This window comes from Salmo salar, chromosome ssa25 (assembly GCF_905237065.1).
Source record: "Salmo salar chromosome ssa25, Ssal_v3.1, whole genome shotgun sequence".
NCBI lineage: Eukaryota > Metazoa > Chordata > Actinopteri > Salmoniformes > Salmonidae > Salmo > Salmo salar.
Genome location: NC_059466.1, coordinates 41597444 through 41623368, shown reverse-complemented (window position 1 = coordinate 41623368; position 25925 = coordinate 41597444). Strand labels below are relative to the sequence as shown.

Sequence of the window (25925 nt, the reverse complement as noted above, 5' to 3'; positions counted from 1 at the left end):
TGACTTTAAAACCGTTAGAGTTTAATGAGGAATGAGTCAACGGAGGATGGATCAACAACATTGTAGTTACTCCGCAATACTAAGGTGAAATCCCTGAAAGGTTTCCTTCCTCTACGGAAACGGAGTTAGGAAGGACTCCTGTATCTTTGTATTGACTGGGTGTATTGATACACCACCCAAAGTGTAAATAATAACTTCACCGTGCTCAAACGTATATTCAACGTCTGCTTTTTTTCTATACCCATCTACCAATAGGTGCCATTCTTTGCAAGACATTGGAAAACCACCAACAAAAGTCGAGGGGTGTAAATACTTTCTAAAAGGCACTGTAGGCAGAGTATGGCTGAGTATAAATAATATGAGGGAAAAAAAGGAACAGTAGCAGCAGCGTTTATGAGTGGGAAAGTATGGTGTGGTGTCAGTATGTGAATCCAACGATAAACTCAATAAAACATTTTTTACCATTTGATAGCCCTAGTAGTAATGCTTGCCTGCTTCAGACCTCAGCTGTGGTGTATTGATGCCTGGAGAAGTGGGTATACTCTTAATTTTTCCCAAAATCTCACAAAAAAGTGACATACACGCTGAATGACCTAAAATTATCTATCCCATATTGGTCTTTCACAGTCAGGCCAACCCAAGTAGGCTAATAGTAGACCAACTATTGAAACATGAGGCTATCAACCGAGTCAGAAATTCACAGGCTTCAGAGGTTTTATTTTCTTCAGGTTCTCTCTCAAAGTCCCACTTCTTTTTCTAGAAAAACAACATAGGATGTTCTAAGTCCACAACAATCCTTAAACCACATCAGGATACCACCTTTGACGTCTGGGGAAAATCTTAGAAATGTAGATTTGAGTGTAGTAACCCTTTATTTCACTGTGCAGGCACCTAGTACTGTTAGGTTTCTGTAGTGCACACATTTTACATTTACATTTTAGTCATTTAGCAGACGCTCTTATCCAGAGCGACTTACAGTAGTGAATGCATATATTTCATTTCCTTTTTTTGTTGTTGTACTGGCCCCCCGTGGGAATCGAACCCACAACCCTGGCGTTGCACACACCATGCTGGCGTTGCAAACACCATGCTCTACCAACTGAGCCACAGGGAAGACACGAGATGGATTATTGATGCAAATAATCACGATATCATTGTGCCACGTAAGCATATGCTACTTTGGAGATACAGCAGTTAACAAAGGCCTATCATTAGCATCGCTATGTTTTACCTTGCTTCAAAGCAGCCTATAGCCAAAATCCCACCATAGAAACGTGGAGGCAATTATTTAATAAAGACTTCCTCATATGCACTCTCCTGTTCTTTTGGTTTTCAAATCAACTTTATTTCATAGTCTAGCAGCCAAAGGCATTATCCTAGTTATATTAGCAACCCAAATGTAGTTTTTGCATCTTTAGATCTCCCCTCTTTCTAAATTTCTAATGGGATATTTCCATCTCTGTCCATGAAACTGCTCTTATGTGTGGTGTGCATAACCGTGTCTTCCCGCAAATTGCATTTTGGAACATTTGCGAGTAGGCCTACCACCGTGTGCACATTGCTGTGCTTAAAATGTGAAGAAGTAGTTTATCAACACTATAAGCTAAACATTCTGATCTGTTCCATCAGCCTTATTAATTGATATGGCGTATACCTCCACTACACTACTTTGATACGCATCGTGGGGATTAAGGAGTATACTCAATGCCGACAAAACAAGTGGGTATACCTACCACTGCACAACTGGACCTTGGCTAGCTACTATCCGGTAGTGAAATGGTCAGCAGCTGACCTCCAATAGCTACTTTCAGGTAGTGAAATGGTCAGCAGTTGACCTTGGCTTGCTAGTATCAGGTAGTGAAGCGGTCAGCATCTCTGTGCACCAGAGAGATGAAACTAGAGAAGAAACACGAGAGAAGTTCCAGATGTAAATAAAGACAACTTCTGTTTAATGACAAACATCCTTCAAACAATAAAACCATTTCAAGGAGTCTCTGGAAAAATGCTTTGCTAAAGCAGTTTTATTCATATAGAAAACGTAGGAAGGGTTGTGTATAAAATGACAACTCCTTTAATGGCAGGTAATCTGGGGAAAAAAATTACAGCATTCGATCAACAAATATTTTCAAGCAATAAATATACATTTTATAAATAGTGTAAATTTACAACAAGATTCGAAAAAAAAAAAGAGTTTATTCCATAAGTCTCTTGGTGACTTGGCTGTTAATTTTTCTCTCATTAGAATACTATTTTACCTACAGAACCAAACCATATGGTTCCAAAATATCAAAAGCAGTAAAAAAAATATATATTACTTTACAAAATGTTTTTTTCTTATTTTCTTGCCCAAAGACGACTTCTATTTACTAACATACAAAAGACCAGCGATTCTAGGACGTAGACTCAAGGGGGGGACACCAACTCAGAGAACGTTTGTATCAGCCCACAAACAGAATTAAAAATGGAAACGTGTATCAAGTCAGTAGTCTTTGTATGATGTTGTTGCCAGTTTTAACAAAATATATACAAAATAAATGCAGTCATCATTTTTGTCAGCTATTGAGCCAGACAGCAATTAAGTAGTTTGTACTTTACTATTTATATTTGACAACTTTTACTTCACTACATTTCTAAAGAAGATGTACTTTTTACCCCATACATTTTTCCTGACACCCAAAAGTACTCGTTACAATTGAAATGCTTAGAAGGACAGGAAAATGGTCTTATTCATACACTTATCAAGAGAACATCCCTGGTCATCCCTACTGCCTCTGATCTGGCAGACTCACTAATCACAAAATCTTCATTTGTTAATGATATCTGAGTGTTGGAGTGTGCCCCTGGCTATCTGTAAATGAAAAAAATGATTAAAATGTGTCCATCTGCTTTGCCTAATATAAGAAATGTGTAAATGTTAAAACTTGTACTTTTGATTAAGTATATTTTAGCAATTACATTTACTTTTGATACTGAAGTATATTTAAAACCATATAGTTTTAGATTTTTACTCAAGTAGTATTTTACTGGGTGACTTTCACTTGAGTCATTTTCTATTAAGGTATCTTTACTTCTACTCAAGTATGACAATGGGGTACTGTTTCCACCACGGCTGGTGGCGGAGGCAGGAGTAATGCTCTCCCCTTCCAGTCCTCTAAGAGGAGACACCTCACCTCCACTCTGGGCAGGTTGCATAGACACACAGCTTTTCACCCAGCTGCCTTGTGGAATATCTACAGAAAGCAGAAGAGGACTGCTGGCTCACTTCCTGAATATCAGAAAAGGGGCTTCCGGTGGGTTTTGGGAGTCCAGCATGGATTCTTATTGTCCTCAGAACAACAGAATGTTACCATCAAGAGGATGATGGCAGAGGAGGAGCCTGTGGAGGGAGAACGAGATAGGGATATATGAGAGAGAGAGAGAGAGAGAGATGAGATTCATGTAAACTGGTTGAAGACTTACTAATGAACAAGCTAGTACCTTTTTTCGAGAAAAAAAAGTGTGCATGCTCAGACTCTTACTTGAACTAATGAATTTTGACTCACTAGTGTGTAGACTTACTACTGAATGCCACCATGTGTAGGGTAATGCTTTTTAAGGGGTGCCCACCTATTGACACCATGTGTAGGGTAATGCTTTTTAAGGGGTGCCCACTTATTGACACCATGTAGAAGTGACTGCAGTAATTATGCAAGGAAGAATGAAAGCTTAGTGAAGTGAATGTTGGCTCCTTGCATAATGCAAATTTCCTTCTGGCTTGTCAATATCCTGTTTCAGTGTCCATTTTTCCACTTGTTTAAACCTCCATCCTTGGGACAGTAACTAAACTAAAAAAGAAACGTACTCTGTGTCAACTGCGTTTATTTTCAGCAAACTGAACGTGTAAATATTTGTATGAACATAAGATTCAACAACAGACATAAATTGAACAGGGGGGAGGGGCAAAATCAAAAAAGTAACAGTCAGTATTTGGTGTGGCCACCAGCAGCATTAACGTCTTTGGGCTAGGGGGCAGTATTCAGAAGTTTGGATGAATGAGGTGCCCAAAGTAAACTGCCTGTTACTCAGGCCCAAAGCTATGCATATAATTGGTAGTATTGGATAGAAAAGTTTCCAAAATAATGTCTGTGAGTATAACAGAACTGATATGGCAGGCGAAAACCCGAGGACAATCCATCCAGAATTATTATTTTTTCAGCTCACCTCATTACAATGGCTGGGAATGGGAATATAAAAGGAAGCCATCCCAGATTGCAGTTCCTAGGGCTTCCACTAGATGTCAACAGTCTTTAGAAAGAATTTCAAGCTTGTTTTTTGAAAAATTAGCTAGAACTTGTAGTTTTTCTAAGTGGCTCCCATTTTGGCTGTAGTGTTTGTAACGCGTTCTGGTGAGTGCCCGTACTTTGTTATTTATCTCCGGTAATGGTCTGCGGTATTCTCCGTCTTAAATGTTATTGTTTATTTACATACTTGAGGATTGATTAGGAACTTTATCGAACAAAAGGACCATTTGTTATGTAGCTGGGACCCTTGTGATTGCAACCAGATGAAGATCTTCAAAGGTAAGTGATTTATTTTATCGCTATTTCTTTCGCGACGCATCTGCTTGGTTGGAAAATGTATGTAATGCTTTTGTGTGCGAAGCGCTGTCCACTAGATAATCGCATGGTGTGCCTTCGCCGTAAAGCCTTTTTGAAATCTGATAGACCGGCTAGATTAACAAGAAGTTAAGCTTTTAAATGATGTATGACCCGAGGTCCTGAGTGCTCTGGAGCTGGTTTTCATCAAGGATCTCTATGTACTTTGCTGTGTTCATCTTTCCCTCACCCTGATTAGTATCCCAGTACCTGCCCCCGAAGAACATCCCCACAGAATGATGCTGCCACCACCATGCTTCACCGTAGGGATGGTGCAAGGTTTCCTCCAGACGTGACACTTGGCAATCAATCTTGATTTCATCAGACCAGAGAATCTTGTTTCTCATTGTCTAAGAGTCCTTTAGGTGCCTTTTGGCAAACTCCAAGTGGGCTGTCATGTGCCTGAGGAGTGGCTTCCGTCTGGCCACTCTACCATAAACGCCTGATTGGTGGAGTGTTGCAGAGACGGTTGTCCTTCTGGAAGGTTCTCCCATCTCCACAGAGGAACTCTGGAGCTCTGTCAGAGTGATCATCGGGTTCTTGGTCACCTTCCTGACCAAGGCCCTTCTCCCACGATTACTCAGTTTAGCCAGGCGGCAAGCTCTAGGAAGAGTCAAGTTGTAGAAATATAAAGGATGATCAATGGAAACAGGATGCACCTAAGCTCAAATTTGAGTCTCATAGCAAAGGGTTGAGTACTTAAGTAAATAAGGTCTCTTTTTTATTTGTAATAAATTTGCAAAATAATTCTAAAAACCTGTTTTCGCTTCGTGATTATGGGGTATTGTGTACGTTGAAGGAAAATATTAAATTAATTAATTTTAGAATAAGGTTGTAACGTAACAAAATGTGAAAAAGGGAAGCGGTCTGAAAACTATCCGAATTAACTGTATGTATGTATATACAGTACCAGTCAAAAATGTGGACACCCACTCATTCGAGGGTTTTTCTTGATTTGTTTTTACTATTTTCTACAATGTAGAATAATAGTGAATACATCAAAACTATGAAATAACACATATGAAATAAAAAATATATTTTTGATTTTAGATTCTTCAAAGTAGCCACCCTTGGCCTTGATGACAGCTTTGTATACTATTGGCATTTTTATTTATATCTTGGTCTTCTTGCCATTGCAAATTATGCACACACTCTCACTGTGTACTCCAAGTAAGTCAGAGTAGACTGAAAACTACTGATATTGTGTAGATAACCTTTTGAGATTCTAATTAGAATATACCAATACAAAAGAATGGCCTTCCCTGTTTTTCATTCACAAATATGACTCGTTTCAGGAAACTAAGCGTATGTCGCGTGTCACAGGAGAGCCTTCACTTCACAGGAGAGCATTCACTTCACAGGAGAGCCTTCACTTCACAGGAGAGCCTTCACTTCACAGGAGAGCCTTCACTTCACAGGAGAGCCTTCACTTCACAGGAGAGCCTTCACTTCACAGGAGAGCCTTCACTTCACAGGAGAGCCTTCACTTCACAGGAGAGCCTTCACTTCACAGGAGAGCCTTCACTTCACAGGAGAGCCTTCACTTCACAGGAGAGCCATTTGAACTTAAACTTTTTTTAAGAATTAAAATTCAGTTTTTGGGCAGAATTACCTTCTGGAATATGTGAACTTTGATGTGCCTTAATAACAAACTTGTATGCCATCTGTAAATACAAATAAAATTGTTAAAATTATGAACCTAGTTGTATTCGTCATGGAAAAAGTCGACAACTTTCCCGCTAGCCATGATTGGCTGAGATAATGAGTGGGCTGGACATGCCGAGAGATGAGTTCGGATTGGTCTGCCATGTAGCACGCTTCTGTCTATAATATGAGCTGGTCAGTGTGTGTAGGTAATCCTTTCTAGTGGTGCTTTTTTTTAAAGATATCATGAAGTAGAACTGCATAAGTGTTGCTCTCCACTGTCTGGTGGACCGAGTTTTGAAATCAGTGGAATTAGAGAATGACAGCTAAGGAAATACAGAAAAGTCTGCCGTTTGATTGCAATTATGCAGATAAGGTCGAAAAGAGAACACACAGAAGGCTGTTGTATAAGTCACCCGTCTCCTGATTACATATTCAAACTAAGTGGAATCGGTGACAGAGAGGGAGAAGTGTCCATCCATGTATACAGGTAAGATAGTTTAGCTAGCTACATTTTCAGATATTACACGTTTCTAATTTTGTCGCTTTCATTTCAAGTTTAAGTGTACTGTTAAAGCTGCCTGGCTTGCTAGCTAACGTTACATGTATGATCTGTGTAGTAATATAATTTGTGTCTCAGAGACATTTGCATTGCTAATTATAGCCTAATATTAGCTAGCTAACATTGAACCTGGTTGGTTAGCTACGTGCACATTCATTCAGGTTAGTAATGTTTTGAGTTGGGATTACGATTCATTGTTCACCTAGCTAGCTAGAGCACAGAATAACTGTCAGATTTACGAATGCTCAACACCCGTTGAATATGGCCGGTGTCAGTGAACGTTGGCAAAAAAGCATAATTAAATTGTTGCCAGCAGCACAGTTGCAGTCACCAAAGCTCTGGATAACATAAAAACAGCCTACCCAGCTCTGTTAGAACACTCAGTTTTACGAACGGCCAGAAAACACTCTGGCACTCCAGATTAAATTTACGAACACACCCGTAGTATAAATCAACCTTTAGTCTTTTAATCTTTGGTTGTTTAGTACATGGCCTCACATGTGAATTCTTAAAGAGATGATGGGTGGGGCTAAAGCTTAAGATGGTGTGAACGATGCTGAATGGTTGTAGACAAAGAGCTCTCCAGTAATAGTACCAAAACATTCAAAGGCCATTTTCTCAAAAGTGATTTTACAAGTGTATCAACTTTCAAAGCAGAATTACTTTCCTATCGTTCCTCAACTGTAGTGTATGAAATACATTTTTAGAGCTCCGAGTCTCTACTTTTATCAAATGTAAAAAACACAATTTCAAATTTTGCTACATAAGACCGAACTAATGGAGACGGTCGGTAACAACTGGTGATTACAATAATGCATTGTTTGTGTCCCCTCGCTCATCAACTCATCCATTCTCCCCCATCATACTTTTTCTTCATTTATTTCATCTGTTATATGTGTGAAATTAGTTTCGGTACAATTTAGGTTCGCCCCTTGGAACTCCCAATCACGGCCGGTTGTGATAGAGCCTGGAATCGAATCAGGGTCTGTAGTGACGCCTCTAGCACGGAGATGCATTGCCTTAGACCGCTGCGCCACTCGGGAGCCCAGGGTATGAACTGGGCACAGTACCTTCCACTTTTGTGAGAAGGAGCAGAGCATGCTCTACTGTCAGGAAGGAGGAGGAAAACCATTCATAAAATGGCATGCTGGTTAGAACTCCAGTTCTGTTTGTGAAATTAAGATTCTAACAACGACAGTGTGGATTATAGAAAAAGTCAAAGACGGGGGGGGGCATGGCAGAGTAATAAATGGTTTTAAATTCACGAGCAGTCAAAATGGCTGCTTTAGCTGTTCTAGTGTTAACCTACTGGCCATCGTCACTAGTGTCCTTGTTGACTTACGAGTATGAACTGGTCGTAGGCCTGTGTGAGGTCGTCCATCTTGTACTGCTCCAGCACCACAAAGTTGTCCAGGTTAGAGCTCCCCCTACGGGCACAGTCCTGACAGTGCACCACGTACGTCTTCCTGCTGTTACTCTCACTGGTTACAAACAGCAGGGCAAACACCTCCACCTGGAAATAGGGAGAGTGAGTGAGTGAGTGTGTGAGGAGAAGTACATGTGTATTTTTTGCTTTTACTATCCTTGTGGGGACCAGAAGTCCTCACAAGGAGAGTAAAACAAGGAAAATTCAGACAAGAGGGGACATTGCCAGTCCCCACAAGGAAAAAGGCTATTTTAGGTTTAGGGGTTAGGTTTAGGGGTTAGGTTTAGGGGTTAAATGGATACTTCGGGATTGTTGCAACGAGGCCCTTTAGTTACTTCCCAGAGTCTTCCCCACAATTTGCATGCCCCTGTGTCCAGTATGAAGGTAGTTTCACTAGCAAATGCTAACTAGTGTTAGCGCAATGACTGGAAGTCTATGGTATCTGCTAGCATTGACTAGCATTGACAAGCATTCTAGCAGATACCCATAGGCTTCCAGTCATTACGATAACGCTAATTAGGGGCAGAGTTCCCATTTGGGAAATGTGACGCCAGACAATGCGACCGGGAAGATTTTAATTTACTGTCCATTTGAGCAACTTTACTGAACCATATGCATTGGGTGCATAAACCCATTACGGTGTCCACCCATAGTGCTCAGAATGACAGAAATCACATTTATAATATGATAATGCATCTTAACAGAACATGCAACACATGTAATGAAGCAGCCAAGAAAACGTCAAACATTTGCCAAAATGTAATTTGCGGTAAAAACAACCCACCATTCTGAACAGCGCGCCTGCTAGTGGTTCCACATCGGAACAGTTAGAAAGAGTGGTAATCTGATGCTGTAACAACTAGGATGGGTTGCAATATGACTAGGATTGTACCTTTGGCTTCTGGATAAAAAAATAAAGTTTATATGAAAACCAATGGTAAGCTTCCCCAAACTTGAAACTGACGCACCTCTTATAAATCTTTATAAAAGAATTGCCTTGTTTCCATGGTCGGATTTCAAGCAAGGTAGGACATGCCTCATAACATGAAATAAAACAGTCAGGATACAAACGATAAAGTATGTTTTAAAATGCATACTGCGTCCAGCTCACATTGTTAAGTGGTGGGTGAAACGCTGATATCCTGTTGCCTGCACCTGAATGGTGAATTGGAGGCATGCTTCAACTACCAGTTGAGAAATAAAAATAGTAGCTTTTTTTAAATCATGCACTACATGTTTTAACTCCAGCAGCAACCAGCTGAGGAGCAGCAGGAGAACCACATGTTTTACTCCAGCAGCAACCAGCTGAGGAGCAGCAGGAGAACCACATGTTTTACTCCAGCAGCAACCAGCTGAGGAGCAGCAGGAGAACCACATGTTTTACTCCAGCAGCAACCAGCTGAGGAGCAGCAGGAGAACCACATGTTTTACTCCAGCAGCAACCAGCTGAGGAGCAGCAGGAGAACCACATGTTTAACTCCAGCAGCAACCAGCTGAGGAGCAGCAGGAGAACCACATGTTTTACTCCAGCAGCAACCAGCTGAGGAGCAGCAGGAGAACCACATGTTTAACTCCAGCAGCAACCAGCTGAGGAGCAGCAGGAGAACCACATGTTTAACTCCAGCAGCAACCAGCTGAGGAGCAGCAGGAGAACCACATGTTTTAACTCCAGCAGCAACCAGCTGAGGAGCAGCAGGAGAACCACGTTTTACTCCAGCAGCAACCAGCTGAGGAGCAGCAGGAGAACCACGTTTTACTCCAGCAGCAACCAGCTGAGGAGCAGCAGGAGAACCACATGTTTTACTCCAGCAGCAACCAGCTGAGGAGCAGCAGGAGAACCACATGTTTTAACTCCAGCAGCAACCAGCTGAGGAGCAGCAGGAGAACCACATGTTTTACTCCAGCAGCAACCAGCTGAGGAGCAGCAGGAGAACCACATGTTTTACTCCAGCAGCAACCAGCTGAGGAGCAGCAGGAGAACCACATGTTTTACTCCAGCAGCAACCAGCTGAGGAGCAGCAGGAGAACCACATGTTTAACTCCAGCAGCAACCAGCTGAGGAGCAGCAGGAGAACCACATGTTTAACTCCAGCAGCAACCAGCTGAGGAGCAGCAGGAGAACCACATGTTTTACTCCAGCAGCAACCAGCTGAGGAGCAGCAGGAGAACCACATGTTTTACTCCAGCAGCAACCAGCTGAGGAGCAGCAGGAGAACCACGTTTTACTCCAGCAGCAACCAGCTGAGGAGCAGCAGGAGAACCACGTTTTACTCCAGCAGCAACCAGCTGAGGAGCAGCAGGAGAACCACATGTTTTACTCCAGCAGCAACCAGCTGAGGAGCAGCAGGAGAACCACATGTTTTACTCCAGCAGCAACCAGCTGAGGAGCAGCAGGAGAACCACATGTTTTACTCCAGCAGCAACCAGCTGAGGAGCAGCAGGAGAACCACATGTTTTACTCCAGCAGCAACCAGCTGAGGAGCAGCAGGAGAACCACATGTTTTACTCCAGCAGAAACCAGCTGAGGAGCAGCAGGAGAACCACATGTTTTAACTCCAGCAGCAACCAGCTGAGGAGCAGCAGGAGAACCACGTTTTACTCCAGCAGCAACCAGCTGAGGAGCAGCAGGAGAACCACATGTTTAACTCCAGCAGCAACCAGCTGAGGAGCAGCAGGAGAACCACATGTTTTACTCCAGCAGCAACCAGCTGAGGAGCAGCAGGAGAACCACATGTTTTACTCCAGCAGCAACCAGCTGAGGAGCAGCAGGAGAACCACATGTTTTACTCCAGCAGCAACCAGCTGAGGAGCAGCAGGAGAACCACATGTTTTACTCCAGCAGCAACCAGCTGAGGAGCAGCAGGAGAACCACGTTTTACTCCAGCAGCAACCAGCTGAGGAGCAGCAGGAGAACCACATGTTTAACTCCAGCAGCAACCAGCTGAGGAGCAGCAGGAGAACCACATGTTTTACTCCAGCAGCAACCAGCTGAGGAGCAGCAGGAGAACCACATGTTTTACTCCAGCAGCAACCAGCTGAGGAGCAGCAGGAGAACCACATGTTTTACTCCAGCAGCAACCAGCTGAGGAGCAGCAGGAGAACCACATGTTTTACTCCAGCAGCAACCAGCTGAGGAGCAGCAGGAGAACCACGTTTTACTCCAGCAGCAACCAGCTGAGGAGCAGCAGGAGAACCACATGTTTTACTCCAGCAGCAACCAGCTGAGGAGCAGCAGGAGAACCACATGTTTTACTCCAGCAACAACCAGCTGAGGAGCAGCATGAGAACCACATGTTTTACTCCAGCAGCAACCAGCTGAGGAGCAGCAGGAGAAATCCAGCTCAGAATAGACTCTGTATGCTGTGCGCATGTGATAGTTGTGTTGGACAAATAGGATACATGGTGACTAATGAAAAAAAAAAAAAGGCCAATTTAATTCCAGTAAATTAGGCAAATTAACCAATAGACTGATAAGCATGACGGTCAACTGTATTTCTATGAAGTGGTATTACCATCAATTAATAAAAAGCATTATTCTGCAATGGGATAATTGTTTCTCCCGGTCGTTTTGGTCGGCAACAGTTTTACATAATCGGCTTTACCGCCTTTTTTAAATCATCACCGGCTAACGGAAACCCTGCTTAGTGAAAATAGGATTTTGAATGGGAATCAATTGTTTGGGCCCCATAAGGACAGTGTGTGTGTGTGTGTACCTCACAGATGCTGCAGTAGTGTGCGGGCTCGTCCCTGGTCCTGCCGTGCCACACCAGCTCCTTGCCTGACGCCTGCAGTAGCTCCCGCAGCATCTGACACTGCTTCAACGTCCGCAGCAGACAGTACCTAGCAGAGACCAAGAGACACAGGGGTTAGGTGTGTGTGTGTGTGCGTGCACGAGCGCAAGTGTGTATGAGTGAGAGGGCGAGCGAAAGGGAATTGTGTGTGTGTGTGTGTGTGTGTGTGTGTGTGAGTGAAACTCACTTGATCATCTGGAAGAGCTTGCTGTCGGAGACTTTGATATTTCTGGCCATGTTCCAGGAGAGGTGTATCATGGGGACGATGGACTTGACGCTCTGCAGCTTATTCCATTCATAACGCTCTGCTGCCAGCTTATACTGGTACGCTGAGGAGGGAGGGGAGAGAGAGAGAGACAGAAAGAGAGCAGGGGAGGAAGATAAAGCAAAAGTGAGGGAGACAGAGGGGGAGAGGAGAAGTAGAAGGGGGTATTAATGACAATATCATTTCAATTTCACAATGTCAAGGCTTATCAGAATCCATCTATCATATTTAAATGATGCTCCAACAAATTCAGCATTAAAACCCATAAAACAACAGTGCATGTTCATATTAAGCATATCCCCTTGTTCTCCCCGTCTTACCAGTGAGGGGTCCTACGTTCCAGGCGATGTTGTTGCACCAGCCGATGGCCTGGACCCAGTGGACGGTGCCCGTGTTGAGCCACACCAGGTCTCCGGGGCGCTGGATGAAGCGGTACACAGGGACATGTGCCTCGTACAGGTCCTCCAGGTTGGGCCACCATGAACCCATCAGGAAGTTGATGTTGTTCCTGGAGGAGAGAGACACACAGGATGTTAGAAATACAAATACTGCCGACTCCTTGCAGTTGATCAAATCAAATACATTGTTACATCATTTCTACAGTGAATGAAAATATGAAAAAATGAATTCTACTTTTATTAGCATTAGGTACACTATAGTCAAAGCAGAGTTCGACTTGTCTGTGACTTCAGATTGTATTGGCTGTAAACAGAGGTATGAGATCCACGGTGTTGAGTTAGAAGCAGGAGATTTTTGTTGACGTACTTTTCACAGAAGTCGTTGATGATTCCCCAGTAAGGCTGGGGCACAGAGAACCACTCACAGTCCCCCGGGCCAATGTTGATGTTCACTGAACAGAAGTTGTTGTTCTCTTGGTGACCTAAAAGACGAGACAAATACCTCATAAAACAAAATGCATAAAACAAAATGACTACAAAAAACAAATTGTGTGTCAGACCTGGAATCAAATATATGATTATTTGTTATTTAAATACATATTTTCTGTGTATTTGAGTACTTTCAAATAATGTGGACTGAATCAACCACTTTAAGTATTTTATTATGTTTTATTGTCACATACAACAGATAGGTGCAGTGAAATGTGTTGTTTTACAGGGTCAGCCATAGTAGTATGATAGATGCAGTGTAATGTGTTGTTTTACAGGGTCAGACATAGTAGTACGGCGCCCCTAGAGAAAATTAGGGTTAAGTGCCTTGCTCAAGTGCACGTTGGCAGGTTTTTCACCTTGTCGGCTCAGGTATTCAAACCAGCGACCTTTCTGTTACTGGCCCAACGCTCAAATACCTGGGTTAAATGCATGGGACTTAATTTGAGTCAGTGTATTTGAATATTTCTAAATACATTCCAATACTCAACTCCTCGTCTTAAAAAAAAATAAAAAATTACATTTCAATATTTACTTGGAAATGTATGCGAAAGTAACGTAGATATTTGAAATAGTATTTGAACCCAGGTCTGGTGTTTGTGTTGCATTTAGGTGTTCATAAAGTGTGTGTGTACAGTGTGTACAGTGTGTATGAGTGCATCTGTGTGTGTGTACCTGGCGTCCTGCTCCCAGGGACCTTCATGTAAAGCTGGACAGTGTTCATGCCCAGGATGGTGTGTCCTACGTGGCTGAGCAGGTTTCCAGCAGACACCACCCTGGCAAAGGCTGGCAGCTTACTGAGCTCCTGCAGATGCAGTTTCCACCTTGGATGAGGTCAGAGGGCAAGGGTCAGCAGTAAACTCTACTGCACAGACACACACCGCACCCAACCTCAGAGATCCTCATGATGATAACAATGCCTAATCCAAAACCAGCCCTTGTCCTTTTCTCCCTAGGCCATACCCCGTGTCTGTTTCTACAACCAAACGGTCTGGAGGCAGCTCCACCTGTAGACCCTAACCAGTCTGTTTTTGGACCATGATATAATCTGGTTTATATGAAAAGGTAAAATCGACTCACATTAAAATGGTCAAACTAAAGTCTCTCGTTAACAGAACTACATAATGTTGTCAGTGAGAGTTGTGTGGAACACTTACTTCCTATCGTCAGAGAGGTCGATGTTGGTGCCAAACTTGATGTGTTTGAAGGGCCCTTTCTTCCGCCACGCCGCACTATGGGATCATGGCATATGTAGTTTAGACAGAGCAGAGCGATATGACACACAGACCGAGAGAGAGACAGACGGCCAGGGAGGGAGGGAGGGAGGGACAGACAGACGGCCAGACAGACAGACGGCCAGACAGACAGACGGCCAGACAGACAGACGGCCAGACAGAGACGTCTTACCTCTCTGCGTTGGCTGCCTCTGCTTCCAGCTCCATCTTCTTCTCCTCCTGGGAAATACATTCAATATAGATTTATGTTGTCTAGTTTGAGTGACAGAGTCAGGAGAGAACATGTGAATATTCAGTGCCTGACAGGGGCAGGTCTCAGCACACACGGCCTTCAGAGAACAGGACCCCGCTCAAAACTCCTTGTGTCTCTAATCAACAAGGCCTTGTATTGAGAGCATTTGCAATGGTGATGGTTCTCTGTGTTGGTCTGTGTCTGTATCCTTCACCCGCTCCCTCTACTAACCCGTAGTGATTCCTGGAAGGACGACGCCTGGTATTGGGCGTACTTGGCGATGGTGGTGTGTGACTGGCTGCTTTGGCAGCGCCACATCTTCCTGGTGCCGCTCAGGTCCCAGTTCTCATCGGTGGGCTGAGACAGCTGGGTCCGGACCTCCACCAGGTGGTCTGGGTTAGCCTCCACCAGGGTCTTAGTAGAGAACAGACCCAGGTCTGAGAGAGTGGACGGGGGTGGGAGAGAAGGGTGGAGGGAGAGAGAGAAGGGTGGAGGGAGAGAGAGAAGGGTGGAGGAGAGGGAAGATAGCGAAGGAGAGGAAAGAAGTGGGAGACAGAGAAAGGGATGGGAAATTAGGAAAAGTGGAGAAATAAAAGAAATGTGATGTTTAGTAAACTCACAACTTGCATCTGCAAAAAATATGTCACTGAAAAACAGCTCATTTCTGGCAGCATGGCTGAAAAGTATTTCCCAGTGCAGTAAAACACAGAGTTCAGAAACACTAGCTTAATGAAATACAAACTACACTGCTCAAAAAAATAAAGGGAACACTAAAATAACACATCCTAGATCTGAATGAATTAAATCATCTTATTAAATACTTTTTTCTTTACATAGTTGAATGTGCTGACAACAAAATCACACAAAAATAATCAATGGAAATCCAATTTATCAACCCATGGAGGTCTGGATTTGGAGTCACACTCAAAATTAAAGTGGAAAACCACACTACAGGCTGATCCAACTTTGATGAAATGTCCTTAAAACAAGTCAAAATGAGGCTCAGTAGTGTGTGTGGCCTCCACGTGCCTGTATGACCTCCCTACAACACCTGGGCATGCTCCTGATGAGGTGGCGGATGGTCTCCTGAGGGATCTCCTCCCAGACCTGGACTAAAGCATCCGCCAACTCCTGGACAGTCTGTGGTGCAACGTGGCGTTGGTGGATGGAGCGAGACATGATGTCCCAGATGTCCTCAATTGGATTCAGGTCTGGGGAACGGGCGGGCCAGTCCATAGCATCAATGCCTTCCTCTTGCAGGAACTGCTGACACACTCCAGCCACATGAGGTCTAGCATTGTCTTGCATTAGGAGGAACCCAGGGCCAACCGCACCAGCATATGGTCTCACAAGGGGTCTGAGGATCTCATCTCGGTACCTAATGGCAGTCAGGCTACCTCTGGCGAGCACATGGAGGGCTGTGCGGCCCCCCCAAAGAAATGCCACCCCACACCATGACTGACCCACCGCCAAACCGGTCATGCTGGAGGATGTTGCAGGCAGCAGAACGTTCTCCACTGCGTCTCCAGACTCTGCCACATCTGTCACATGTGCTCAGTGTGAACCTGCTTTCATCTGTGAAGAGCACAGGGCGCCAGTGGCGAATTTGCTAATCTTGGTGTTCTCTGGCAAATGCCAAACGTCCTGCACGGTGTTGGGCTGTAAGCACAACCCCCACCTGTGGACGTCGGGCCCTCATAGAGTCCGTTTCTGACCGTTTGAGCAGACACAAGCACATTTGTGGCCTGCTGGAGGTCATTTTGCAGGGCTCTGGCAGTGCTCCTCCTTGCACAAAGGCGGAGGTAGCGGTCCTGCTGCTGGGTTGTTGCCCTCCTACGGCCTCCTCCACGTCTCCTGATGTACTGGCCTGTCTCCTGGTAGCGCCTCCATGCTCTGGACACTACGCTGACAGACACAGCAAACCTTCTTGCCACAGCTCGCATTGATGTGCCATCCTGGATGAGCTGCACTACCTGAGCCACTTGTGTGGGTTGTAGACTCCGTCTCATGCTACCACTAGAGTGAAAGCACCGCCAGCATTCAAAAGTGACCAAAACATCAGCCAGGAAGCATAGGAACTGAGAAGTTGTCTGTGGTCACCACCTGCAGAACCACTCCTTTATTGGGGGTGTCTTGCTAATTTCCTATAATTTCCACCTGTTGTCTATTCCATTTGCACAACAGTATGTGAAATGTATTGTCAATCAGTGTTGCTTCCTAAATGGACAGTTTGATTTCACAGAAGTGTGATTGACTTGGAGTTACATTGTGTTGTTTAAGTGTTCCCTTTATTTTTTTGAGCAGTATATTTATCCATCCAGATATTTTGAGTGAGTTTCTAGCAGGTGCACTAGCGGCTAATTTGCTCCAGGGGCGCCGTACTACCATGTCTGACCCTGTAAAACAACACATTTCACTGCACCTATCGTACCACTATGGCTGACCCTGTAAAACAACACATTTCACTGCACCTATCGTACTACTATGGCTGACCCTGTAAAACAACACATTTCACTGCACCTATCGTACCACTATGGCTGACCCTGTAAAACAACACATTTCACTGCACCTATCGTACTACTATGGCTGACCCTGTAAAACAACACATTTCACTGCACCTATCGTACCACTATGGCTGACCCTGTAAAACAACACCTATCATACTACTATGGCTGACCCTGTAAAACAACACATTACACTGCACCTATCATACTACTATGGCTGACCCTGTAAAACAACACATTACACTGCACCTATCATACTACTATGGCTGACCCTGTAAAACAACACATTTCACTGCACCTATCCATTGTGTGTTGATGTGGCATGCAACAGTAGAGAACTGATGGAGTGAGGGAGCCAATATATTTTCTTTGCAGCAAATACTTTACTCCACATGCTACATTGAATGTAATGACACTCTCTGCTTGCAGGTGGTGCTGTTCTCATACATGTAAAGTTGTTAGACACACACACCCCCCAAGCCAGTGAATGAGTGCAAACACACACACACACACACACACACACACACACACACACACACACACACACACACACACACACACACACACACACACACACAAAGAAATGAGTGCAAACACACACACACACAAAGAAATGAGTGCAAACACACACACACACAAAGAAATGAGTGCAAACACACACACACACAAAGAAATGAGTGCAAACACACACACACACAAAGAAATGAGTGCAAACACACACACACACAAAGAAATGAGTGCAAACACACACACACAAAGAAATGAGTGCAAACACACACACACAAAGAAATGAGTGCAAACACACACACACAAAGAAATGAGTGCAAACACACACACACAAAGAAATGAGTGCAAACACACACACACACAAAGAAATGAGTGCAAACACACAAAGAAATGAGTGCAAACACACAAAGAAATGAGTGCAAACACACACACACACACACACACACACACACACACACACACACACACACACACACACAAAGAAATGAGTGCAAACACACACACACACACACACAAAGAAATGAGTGCAAACACACACAGAAATGAGTGCACACACACACAAAGCTTTTACTAAGTTAAACAAAATTCGAATGATTTCCCAAACAGGACTAGACAGAAGACTATTATTTATTTTGCTGGAGTGGAATGCCTCCAGCAGCAGTACTGTATGTAATAGCGGTATATGACTGCCAGCAGTGTGTGTAACTCACCCAGTTTGAGCGCCCCGGCCAGCCCTCTGATGACAGTGACAGGGTTGGAGGGGTTGGTACAGAACTGATGAAGTGGAGGGAAGAAGGCGTCTCTCTTATTCTCCAGCTACACACCATGGAGAAACAGACAGATCAGAGACCACACACCCGCTCTAATGTCGAGTATAGCCAAACCACACTACAAAACTGTAACCAACTGAATACCAAATTATTTACATTTAAGTCATTTAGCAGATGCTCTTATTCAGAGCGACTTACAGGAGCATTGGGGTTAAGTGCCTTGCTCAAGGGCACATCCACAGAGCCTTGTCAGCCCGGGCATTTGAACCAGCAACATTTCAGTTACTGGCCAAACGCTCTTACCGCTAGCCCACCTGCCAGCCCGTTGACTTTTGACTTGAAACGCAAACTAGACCGTTAGTGTTTATTCCAACTAAGACCATAGAGCCCAGGCCAGCCAGCCATAGAGCCCAGGCCAGCCAGCCACAGAGCCCAGGCCAGCCCTGCCACGGAGCCCAGGCCAGCCCTGCCACGGAGCCCAGGCCAGCCCTGCCACGGAGCCCAGGCCAGCCCTGCCACAGAGCCCAGGCCAGCCCTGCCACGGAGCCCAGGCCAGCCCTGCCACGGAGCCCAGGCCAGCCCTGCCACAGAGCCCAGGCCAGCCCTGCCACAGAGCCCAGGTCAGCCCTGCCACAGAGCCCAGGTCAGCCAGCCCAGGAGCCCAGGTCAGCCAGCCGAGGAGCCCAGGTCAGCCAGCCGAGGAGCCCAGGTCAGCCAGCCGAGGAGCCCAGGTCAGCCAGCCGAGGAGCCCAGGTCAGCCAGCCGAGGAGCCCAGGTCAGCCAGCCGAGGAGCCCAGGCCAGCCAGCCGAGGAGCCCAGGTCAGCCAGCCGAGGAGCCCAGGTCAGCCAGCCATAGAGCCCAGGTCAGCCAGCCATAGAGCCCAGGTCAGCCAGCCATAGAGCCCAGGTCAGCCAGCCATAGAGCCCAGGTCAGCCAGCCATAGAGCCCAGGTCAGCCAGCCATAGAGCCCAGGTCAGCCAGCCATAGAGCCCAGGTCAGCCAGCCATAGAGCCCAGGTCAGCCAGCCATAGAGCCCAGGTCAGCCAGCCATAGAGCCCAGGTCAGCCAGCCATAGAGCCCAGGTCAGCCAGCCATAGAGCCCAGGTCAGCCAGCCATAGAGCCCAGGTCAGCCAGCCATAGAGCCCAGGTCAGCCAGCCATAGAGCCCAGGCCAGCCAGCCATAGAGCCCAGGTCAGCCAGCCATAGAGCCCAGGTCAGCCAGCCATAGAGCCCAGGTCAGCCAGCCGAGGAGCCCAGGTCAGCCAGCCGAGGAGCCCAGGTCAGCCAGCCATAGAGCCCAGGTCAGCCAGCCATAGAGCCCAGGTCAGCCAGCCATAGAGCCCAGGTCAGCCAGCCATAGAGCCCAGGTCAGCCAGCCATAGAGCCCAGGTCAGCCAGCCATAGAGCCCAGGCCAGCCAGCCATAGAGCCCAGGCCAGCCAGCCAAAAAGCACAGAGGAATGAAATCCCAACCAGGGTTTCTGTTAGGAAAATGTGGCGCCGGATATTTGGGATTTTTTCTTCTTCTCCCAGACAAATTGGCCAGCGCCAATTTCATTCATCTGGTTTTCTAAAAATAAAAAATGAATTGTCCAAAAGCCGGCTATTACAGGCTAACGGAAACCCTAATCCCAACATACAGACATGACTAAAAACCCTCACAGCGATTTACTCACGTAGATACTGGGTGTGGAGGGGTTGAGTTTGTCCTTCGGCAGCGAGGGTGAGGGGGGCAGGGGGGGCCGGGGCGGGGGACACTGATCAAGGAGGATACTGCGGCTGGACAGGCCGTTCTTCCCCAGGTTCCTAAAGACACGGGGGGTGATATAGAGAAAACACCAGGTCTTAGTATAAACAGTATTTTTAAACTGTTCCAATAACGATGCTTTTTGTTGTATCTCTCTCATCTCTCCTCTTTAATTGGCTAGGTGAGACAGCACAGATCACTTTTCAGCTAATAGCAGCAGCACAAACCAACACAATGAATCTGGAGTCTAGATATGCATTGTGGAGCGGAAAACACTTAAAACAGATCACCGTTAAAACAGATTACAGATTAACTGGCACCACAGTCAGGCACCACAGTCAGGCACCACAGTCAGGCACCACAGTCAGCTCCATGTGACTCAGACAGTGAACTCTAGTTAGTATGACATTTACAATGAAACACTGCATAACAACACATAGCCTTTACCACATCCATCTAATGGGCATACACTCCGATCAAAACGCAAATTGGCTACAATTGAAGTGTGACTGATGTGACAGAAGGATATGATGTCCTACCTGCATGCTTTGAGCACCTGGTTGGAGCTGGGGTAGATTGATACTGAGGACCATGAGGCCAGGGCTGGCCTTCTGTGAGCCAGCTCAGTGAGATCCGCCTTGACTGGGCTGCGAGAGTCCTCTAGCCCCTTACCATTGACCTGTGGGGTAGTGGTGGTACCGCTGGTTCCGCTGTTGGACGGGCTGCTGTTAAGGCTGGCGAAGTTGATGGCTGTGGGGGTGTGGGGGTTAGTGGAGCGAGGGGGGGAGGAGGTGGTGACGGACATGGCTGAGAGGGGCGAGGAGGCCACAGAGTGTTCCGACAGGGGTTTGGGACCTCCATGGTGGACACCCGGGTGGATGTTGTTGACCTTGATGTTATCGTCCATGGTGGCTCCTTGACTAACGCCACGATGATGATTATTATTACTATCGTGGTTTTCATCATCCTTATTATTGTCCTTTCCTCTGAGCAAGGCTGAGAACTGAGGATCGTCTGAACTGTGCGCGCCCAGAGGAGGAGAGCCGGGCTGGGATTGGCTCCCCGAGCTGTACGTGGTGGTCACCGCCCCCTGCTGGATGTGATTAGGCAATCCATGTGTAAGGGCGGTGAGACTGGGACTGAGCAGTGTCCCTGCAGGGGTAGCCAATCCGCTGCTGCTTCCTAAAGGCGTGGTCTCTTTGGTTTGGGCCCCTGAGGTAGTGGTGGCGGAGGGGAGGGGAGAGGAGGGGAGATGGTTGGGGGCACCGCCCCTCTGTGGCGAAGAGGAGAAGGAGGAGAGGGAGGAACAGGAGGAGGAAGAGGAGGCAGGGCAGGGCCCGGTGGAATGTCCGACCTGATTTAGACTTTGAGCACCAAGGCCAGCAGCCTGGGTGGGATGGGAGGGGGAGGAAAGGTGTTCTCCATTGGGACCTGCCGAATATGAACCTGGACCTTTGTGAAGCCCCTGACGGAGAAACAAAACAGCAACGAACATTAGAGGGTGAGACAAAACAGCAACGAACATTAGGAGGGTGAGACAAAACAGCAACGAACATTAGAGGGTGAGACAAAACAGCAACGAACATTAGGAGGGTGAGACAATACAGCAACGAACATTAGGAGGGTGAGACAAAACAGCAACGAACATTAGGAGGGTGAGACAAAACAGCAACGAACATTAGAGGGTGAGACAAAACAGCAACGAACATTAGAGGGTGAGACAAAACAGCAACGCACATTAGAGGGTGAGACAAAACAGCAACGAACATTAGAGGGTGAGACAAAACAGCAACGAACATTAGAGGGTGAGACAAAACAGCAACGAACATTAGAGGGTGAGACAAAACAGCAACGAACATTAGAGGGTGAGACAAAACAGCAACGAACATTAGAGGGTGAGACAAAACAGCAACGAACATTAGGAGGGTGAGACAAAACAGCAACGAACATTAGAGGGTGAGACAAAACAGCAACGAACATTAGAGGGTGAGACAAAACAGCAACGAACATTAGAGGGTGAGACAAAACAGCAACGAACATTAGGAGGGTGAGACAAAACAGCAACGAACATTAGAGGGTGAGACAAAACAGCAACGAACATTAGAGGGTGAGACAAAACAGCAACGAACATTAGAGGGTGAGACAAATCAGCAACGAACATTAGGAGGGTGAGACAAAACAAGAAAGAGTGAGTGTGAGACCAAGTCAGAGTGAAAGAGAGCTAGAACGAAGGAGATAGACAGACAAGACAGACAAGAGCAGCTCAACAGTGACAGTACCATCATTATGTACCTGAGTGGAGTGCTGCTGGCTCTTCCAGGCCTCCTCTGCATTACTGGTACTGTTACTGCGGTGACTCGTGTTGTTGCTGGTAGGGGTACTGGTATCACTAGTGGCTGTGCAGTTGTGAGGTAGACAGTTCTGCTGCAGGTAAGGCACGTTTCTGTTACTCCTGCCACCTCCTGTTAGACGTCCCGGTAAAGTCCCTGCACCCGGTAAACCGGGAGTGTGATTATTGCCCATGGTCCCCGCCTCCTGATTATCCAGCTGTCCCAGGTGACTTAAAGATAAAGGTCCGTTGGCCATTGGCTGAAGAGTGCAGGGAGGGTGGGCTGTGGTGTGACTGACAGGTGAAGTCCGGGAGAGGGGGTGAGGCGAGGGGAGGGAGTTTGGGGATAGCGAGGGGCCGTTGGGTAGGGTGGGCCACAACTGGCCTGCTGCCTGCTGTTTCACCTAGCCAATTAAAAGGGAGAGAGACAGAAAAGTATAGTTATTGGAAATTTAAATAAAACTACTGTCTACACTAACAGGTCTTTTTCTTATATATAGCACTCCAAATGTCTTTAAACACTGGAAGGGAATGATGGCTGAAGTTATTCATACATAAAGCCACAGGTTTGTTTGAGTGTGTGTGTGTGTGTGTGTACCTGCTGTTGATGCTGCTGCATGAGAGAGAACTGGTTTTCCAGCTGATCCAGCATCTGTACCTGTGGTGGTTTAAGACTGGTCCGGTTGGCCCGGAGCTGATCCAGGAGCTAGAGGTGGAGGGAAAGGCATTTAGAACCATCCTTAACTATTTACATTCTGAATTGTTTCGCTTACGACTTTTATTCTTACTATTCAGTCCTCAAGTTGCTTTGGAAAAGAGATGTAGGGTCTAAAATGACTCGCATTAAAACCCTGCAAAGCTGATTGATGCTCCACAGCATCAAACACTGACATCATGTTGAATCCTGAATCTCTCCCCGTGTGTTTATACTAGAGACATACCGTTGAGCCGCAGCTCCCCGTGTGTTTATACTAGAGACATACCGTTGAGCTGCAGCTCCCCCTGTGTGTTTATACTAGAGACATACCGTTGAGCTGCAGCTCCCCCTGTGTGTTTATACTAGAGACATACCGTTGAGCTGCAGCTCCCCCTGTGTGTTTATACTAGAGACATACCGTTGAGCTGCAGCTCCCCCTGTGTGTTTATACTAGAGACATACCGTTGAGCTGCAGCTCCCCCTGTGTGTTTATACTAGAGACATACCATTGAGCTGCAGCTCCCCCTGTGTGTTTATACTAGAGACATACCGTTGAGCCGCAGCTCCCCCTGTGTGTTTATACTAGGAGACATACCGTTGAGCCGCAGCTCCCCCTGTGTGTTTATACTAGACATACCGTTGAGCCGCAGCTCCCCGTGTGTTTATACTAGAGACATACCGTTGAGCTGCAGCTCCCCCTGTGTGTTTATACTAGAGACATACCGTTGAGCTGCAGCTCCCCCTGTGTGTTTATACTAGAGACATACCGTTGAGCTGCAGCTCCCCCTGTGTGTTTATACTAGAGACATACCGTTGAGCTGCAGCTCCCCTGTGTGTTTATACTAGAGACATACCGTTGAGCTGCAGCTCCCCCTGTGTGTTTATACTAGAGACATACCGTTGAGCTGCAGCTCCCCCTGTGTGTTTATACTAGAGACATACCGTTGAGCTGCAGCTCCCCCTGTGTGTTTATACTAGAGACATACCGTTGAGCTGCAGCTCCCCGTGTGTTTATACTAGAGACATACCGTTGAGCTGCAGCTCCCCGTGTGTTTATACTAGAGACATACCGTTGAGCTGCAGCTCCCCCTGTGTGTTTATACTAGAGACATACCGTTGAGCTGCAGCTCCCCCTGTGTGTTTATACTAGAGACATACCGTTGAGCTGCAGCTCCCCCTGTGTGTTTATACTAGGAGACATACCGTTGAGCCGCAGCTCCCCCTGTGTGTTTATACTAGACATACCGTTGAGCTGCAGCTCCCCCTGTGTGTTTATACTAGAGACATACCGTTGAGCTGCAGCTCCCCCTGTGTGTTTATACTAGAGACATACCGTTGAGCTGCAGCTCCCCCTGTGTGTTTATACTAGAGACATACCGTTGAGCTGCAGCTCCCCCTGTGTGTTTATACTAGAGACATACCGTTGAGCTGCAGCTCCCCCTGTGTGTTTATACTAGAGACATACCGTTGAGCCGCAGCTCATGGCCCGCTTTCTTTCCCCTGTTATAAAATGTGCGCCTATTCCATAACATGGGGCTTGTGAAAGCTGACTTTTTCTACACAGATCCGGACAAGAGAATCGTCATGATATCGTCTAAAACCTGAACCATGTAAGCTACAAACTACACTGAACAAAAATATAAACGCAACATGTAAAGTGTCGGTCCCATGTTTCTCAAGCTGAAACAAAAGATCACAGAAAAGTTCCATACATACAAAAAGCTAATTTCTTTCAAATGTTTTGAAAATGTGTTTACATCCCTGGTAGTGAGCATTTCTCCTTTGCCAAGATAATTCGTCCACCTGACAGATGTGGCATGTCAAGAAGTTGATTAAACAGCATGATCATTACACAGGTACACATTGTGCTGGGACAATAAAAGGCCACTAAAATGTGCAGTTGTGTCATACTCCAGATGTCTCAAGTTTTGAGGGAGCGTGCAATTGGCATGCAGACTGCAGGAATGTCCACCAGAGCTGTTGCCAGAGAATTGAATGTCAATTTATCTACTATAAGCCGCCTCCAACATCATTTTAGAGAATTTGGCAGCACATCCAACCGGCCTCACAACTGAAGACCACGTGTAACCACTCCAGCCCAGGACCTCCACATCCGATTTCTTTACCTGCGGGATCATCTGAGACCAGCCACCCGGACAGGGTGAAAGTGTGGTTTAGCACAACCAAATCATTTCTGCACAAACTGTCAGAAACAGTCTCAGGGAAGCTAATTTGTGTGCTCTTTGTCCTTAACAGGGTACCAGGGTCGTAACCAACTTCAGTGGGCAAATGCTCACCTTCGATGGCCACTGGCACACTGGAGAAGTGTGCTCTTCATGGATGAATCCTGGTTTCAACTGTACCAGGCAGATGGCGGGCATCATGTGGGCAAGCGGTTTGCTGATGTCAACAATGTGAACAGAGTGCCCCATGGTGGAGGTGGGGTTATGGTATGGGCAGGCATAAGCTACGGACAACGAACACAATTACATTTTATTGATGACACTTTGAATGCACAGAGATACTGTGACGAGATCCTGAGGCCCATTGTCGTGCCATTCATCCGCAACATCACGTCATGTTTCAGCATGATAATGCACGGCCCCATGTCGCAAGGATCTGCACACAATTCTTGGATGCTGAAAATGTCCCAGTTCTCCCATGGCCTGCAAACTCAGACATGCCACCCATTGA

The 25925-nt window shown here is 46.1% G+C and overlaps 1 protein-coding gene across 6 annotated transcripts in view; it reads right to left on the bottom strand.

The window, feature by feature from the left end:
• Positions 1–1928: 1928 nt before the first annotated feature.
• The window catches only part of LOC106586785 (lysine-specific demethylase 6A), a 113898-nt gene continuing 89901 nt past the window's right edge, over positions 1929–25925 (bottom strand). For all 6 annotated transcript variants that reach the window (XM_014174411.2, XM_014174415.2, XM_014174412.2 and 3 more), the window contains 15 exons: positions 23133–23240; positions 22498–22938; positions 20745–21670; positions 20135–20264; positions 18398–18503; positions 14908–15113; positions 14617–14663; positions 14367–14441; positions 13885–14033; positions 13088–13202; positions 12643–12830; positions 12245–12386; positions 11980–12106; positions 8183–8353; positions 1929–3376 (listed from right to left, as the gene is read on the bottom strand). In XM_014174411.2, coding sequence (XP_014029886.2) covers positions 3350–3376; positions 8183–8353; positions 11980–12106; positions 12245–12386; positions 12643–12830; positions 13088–13202; positions 13885–14033; positions 14367–14441; positions 14617–14663; positions 14908–15113; positions 18398–18503; positions 20135–20264; positions 20745–21670; positions 22498–22938; positions 23133–23240 — 2958 coding nt within the window. In that variant the 3' untranslated portion in view covers positions 1929–3349. The remainder of the gene's footprint in view (positions 3377–8182; positions 8354–11979; positions 12107–12244; positions 12387–12642; positions 12831–13087; positions 13203–13884; positions 14034–14366; positions 14442–14616; positions 14664–14907; positions 15114–18397; positions 18504–20134; positions 20265–20744; positions 21671–22497; positions 22939–23132; positions 23241–25925) is intronic.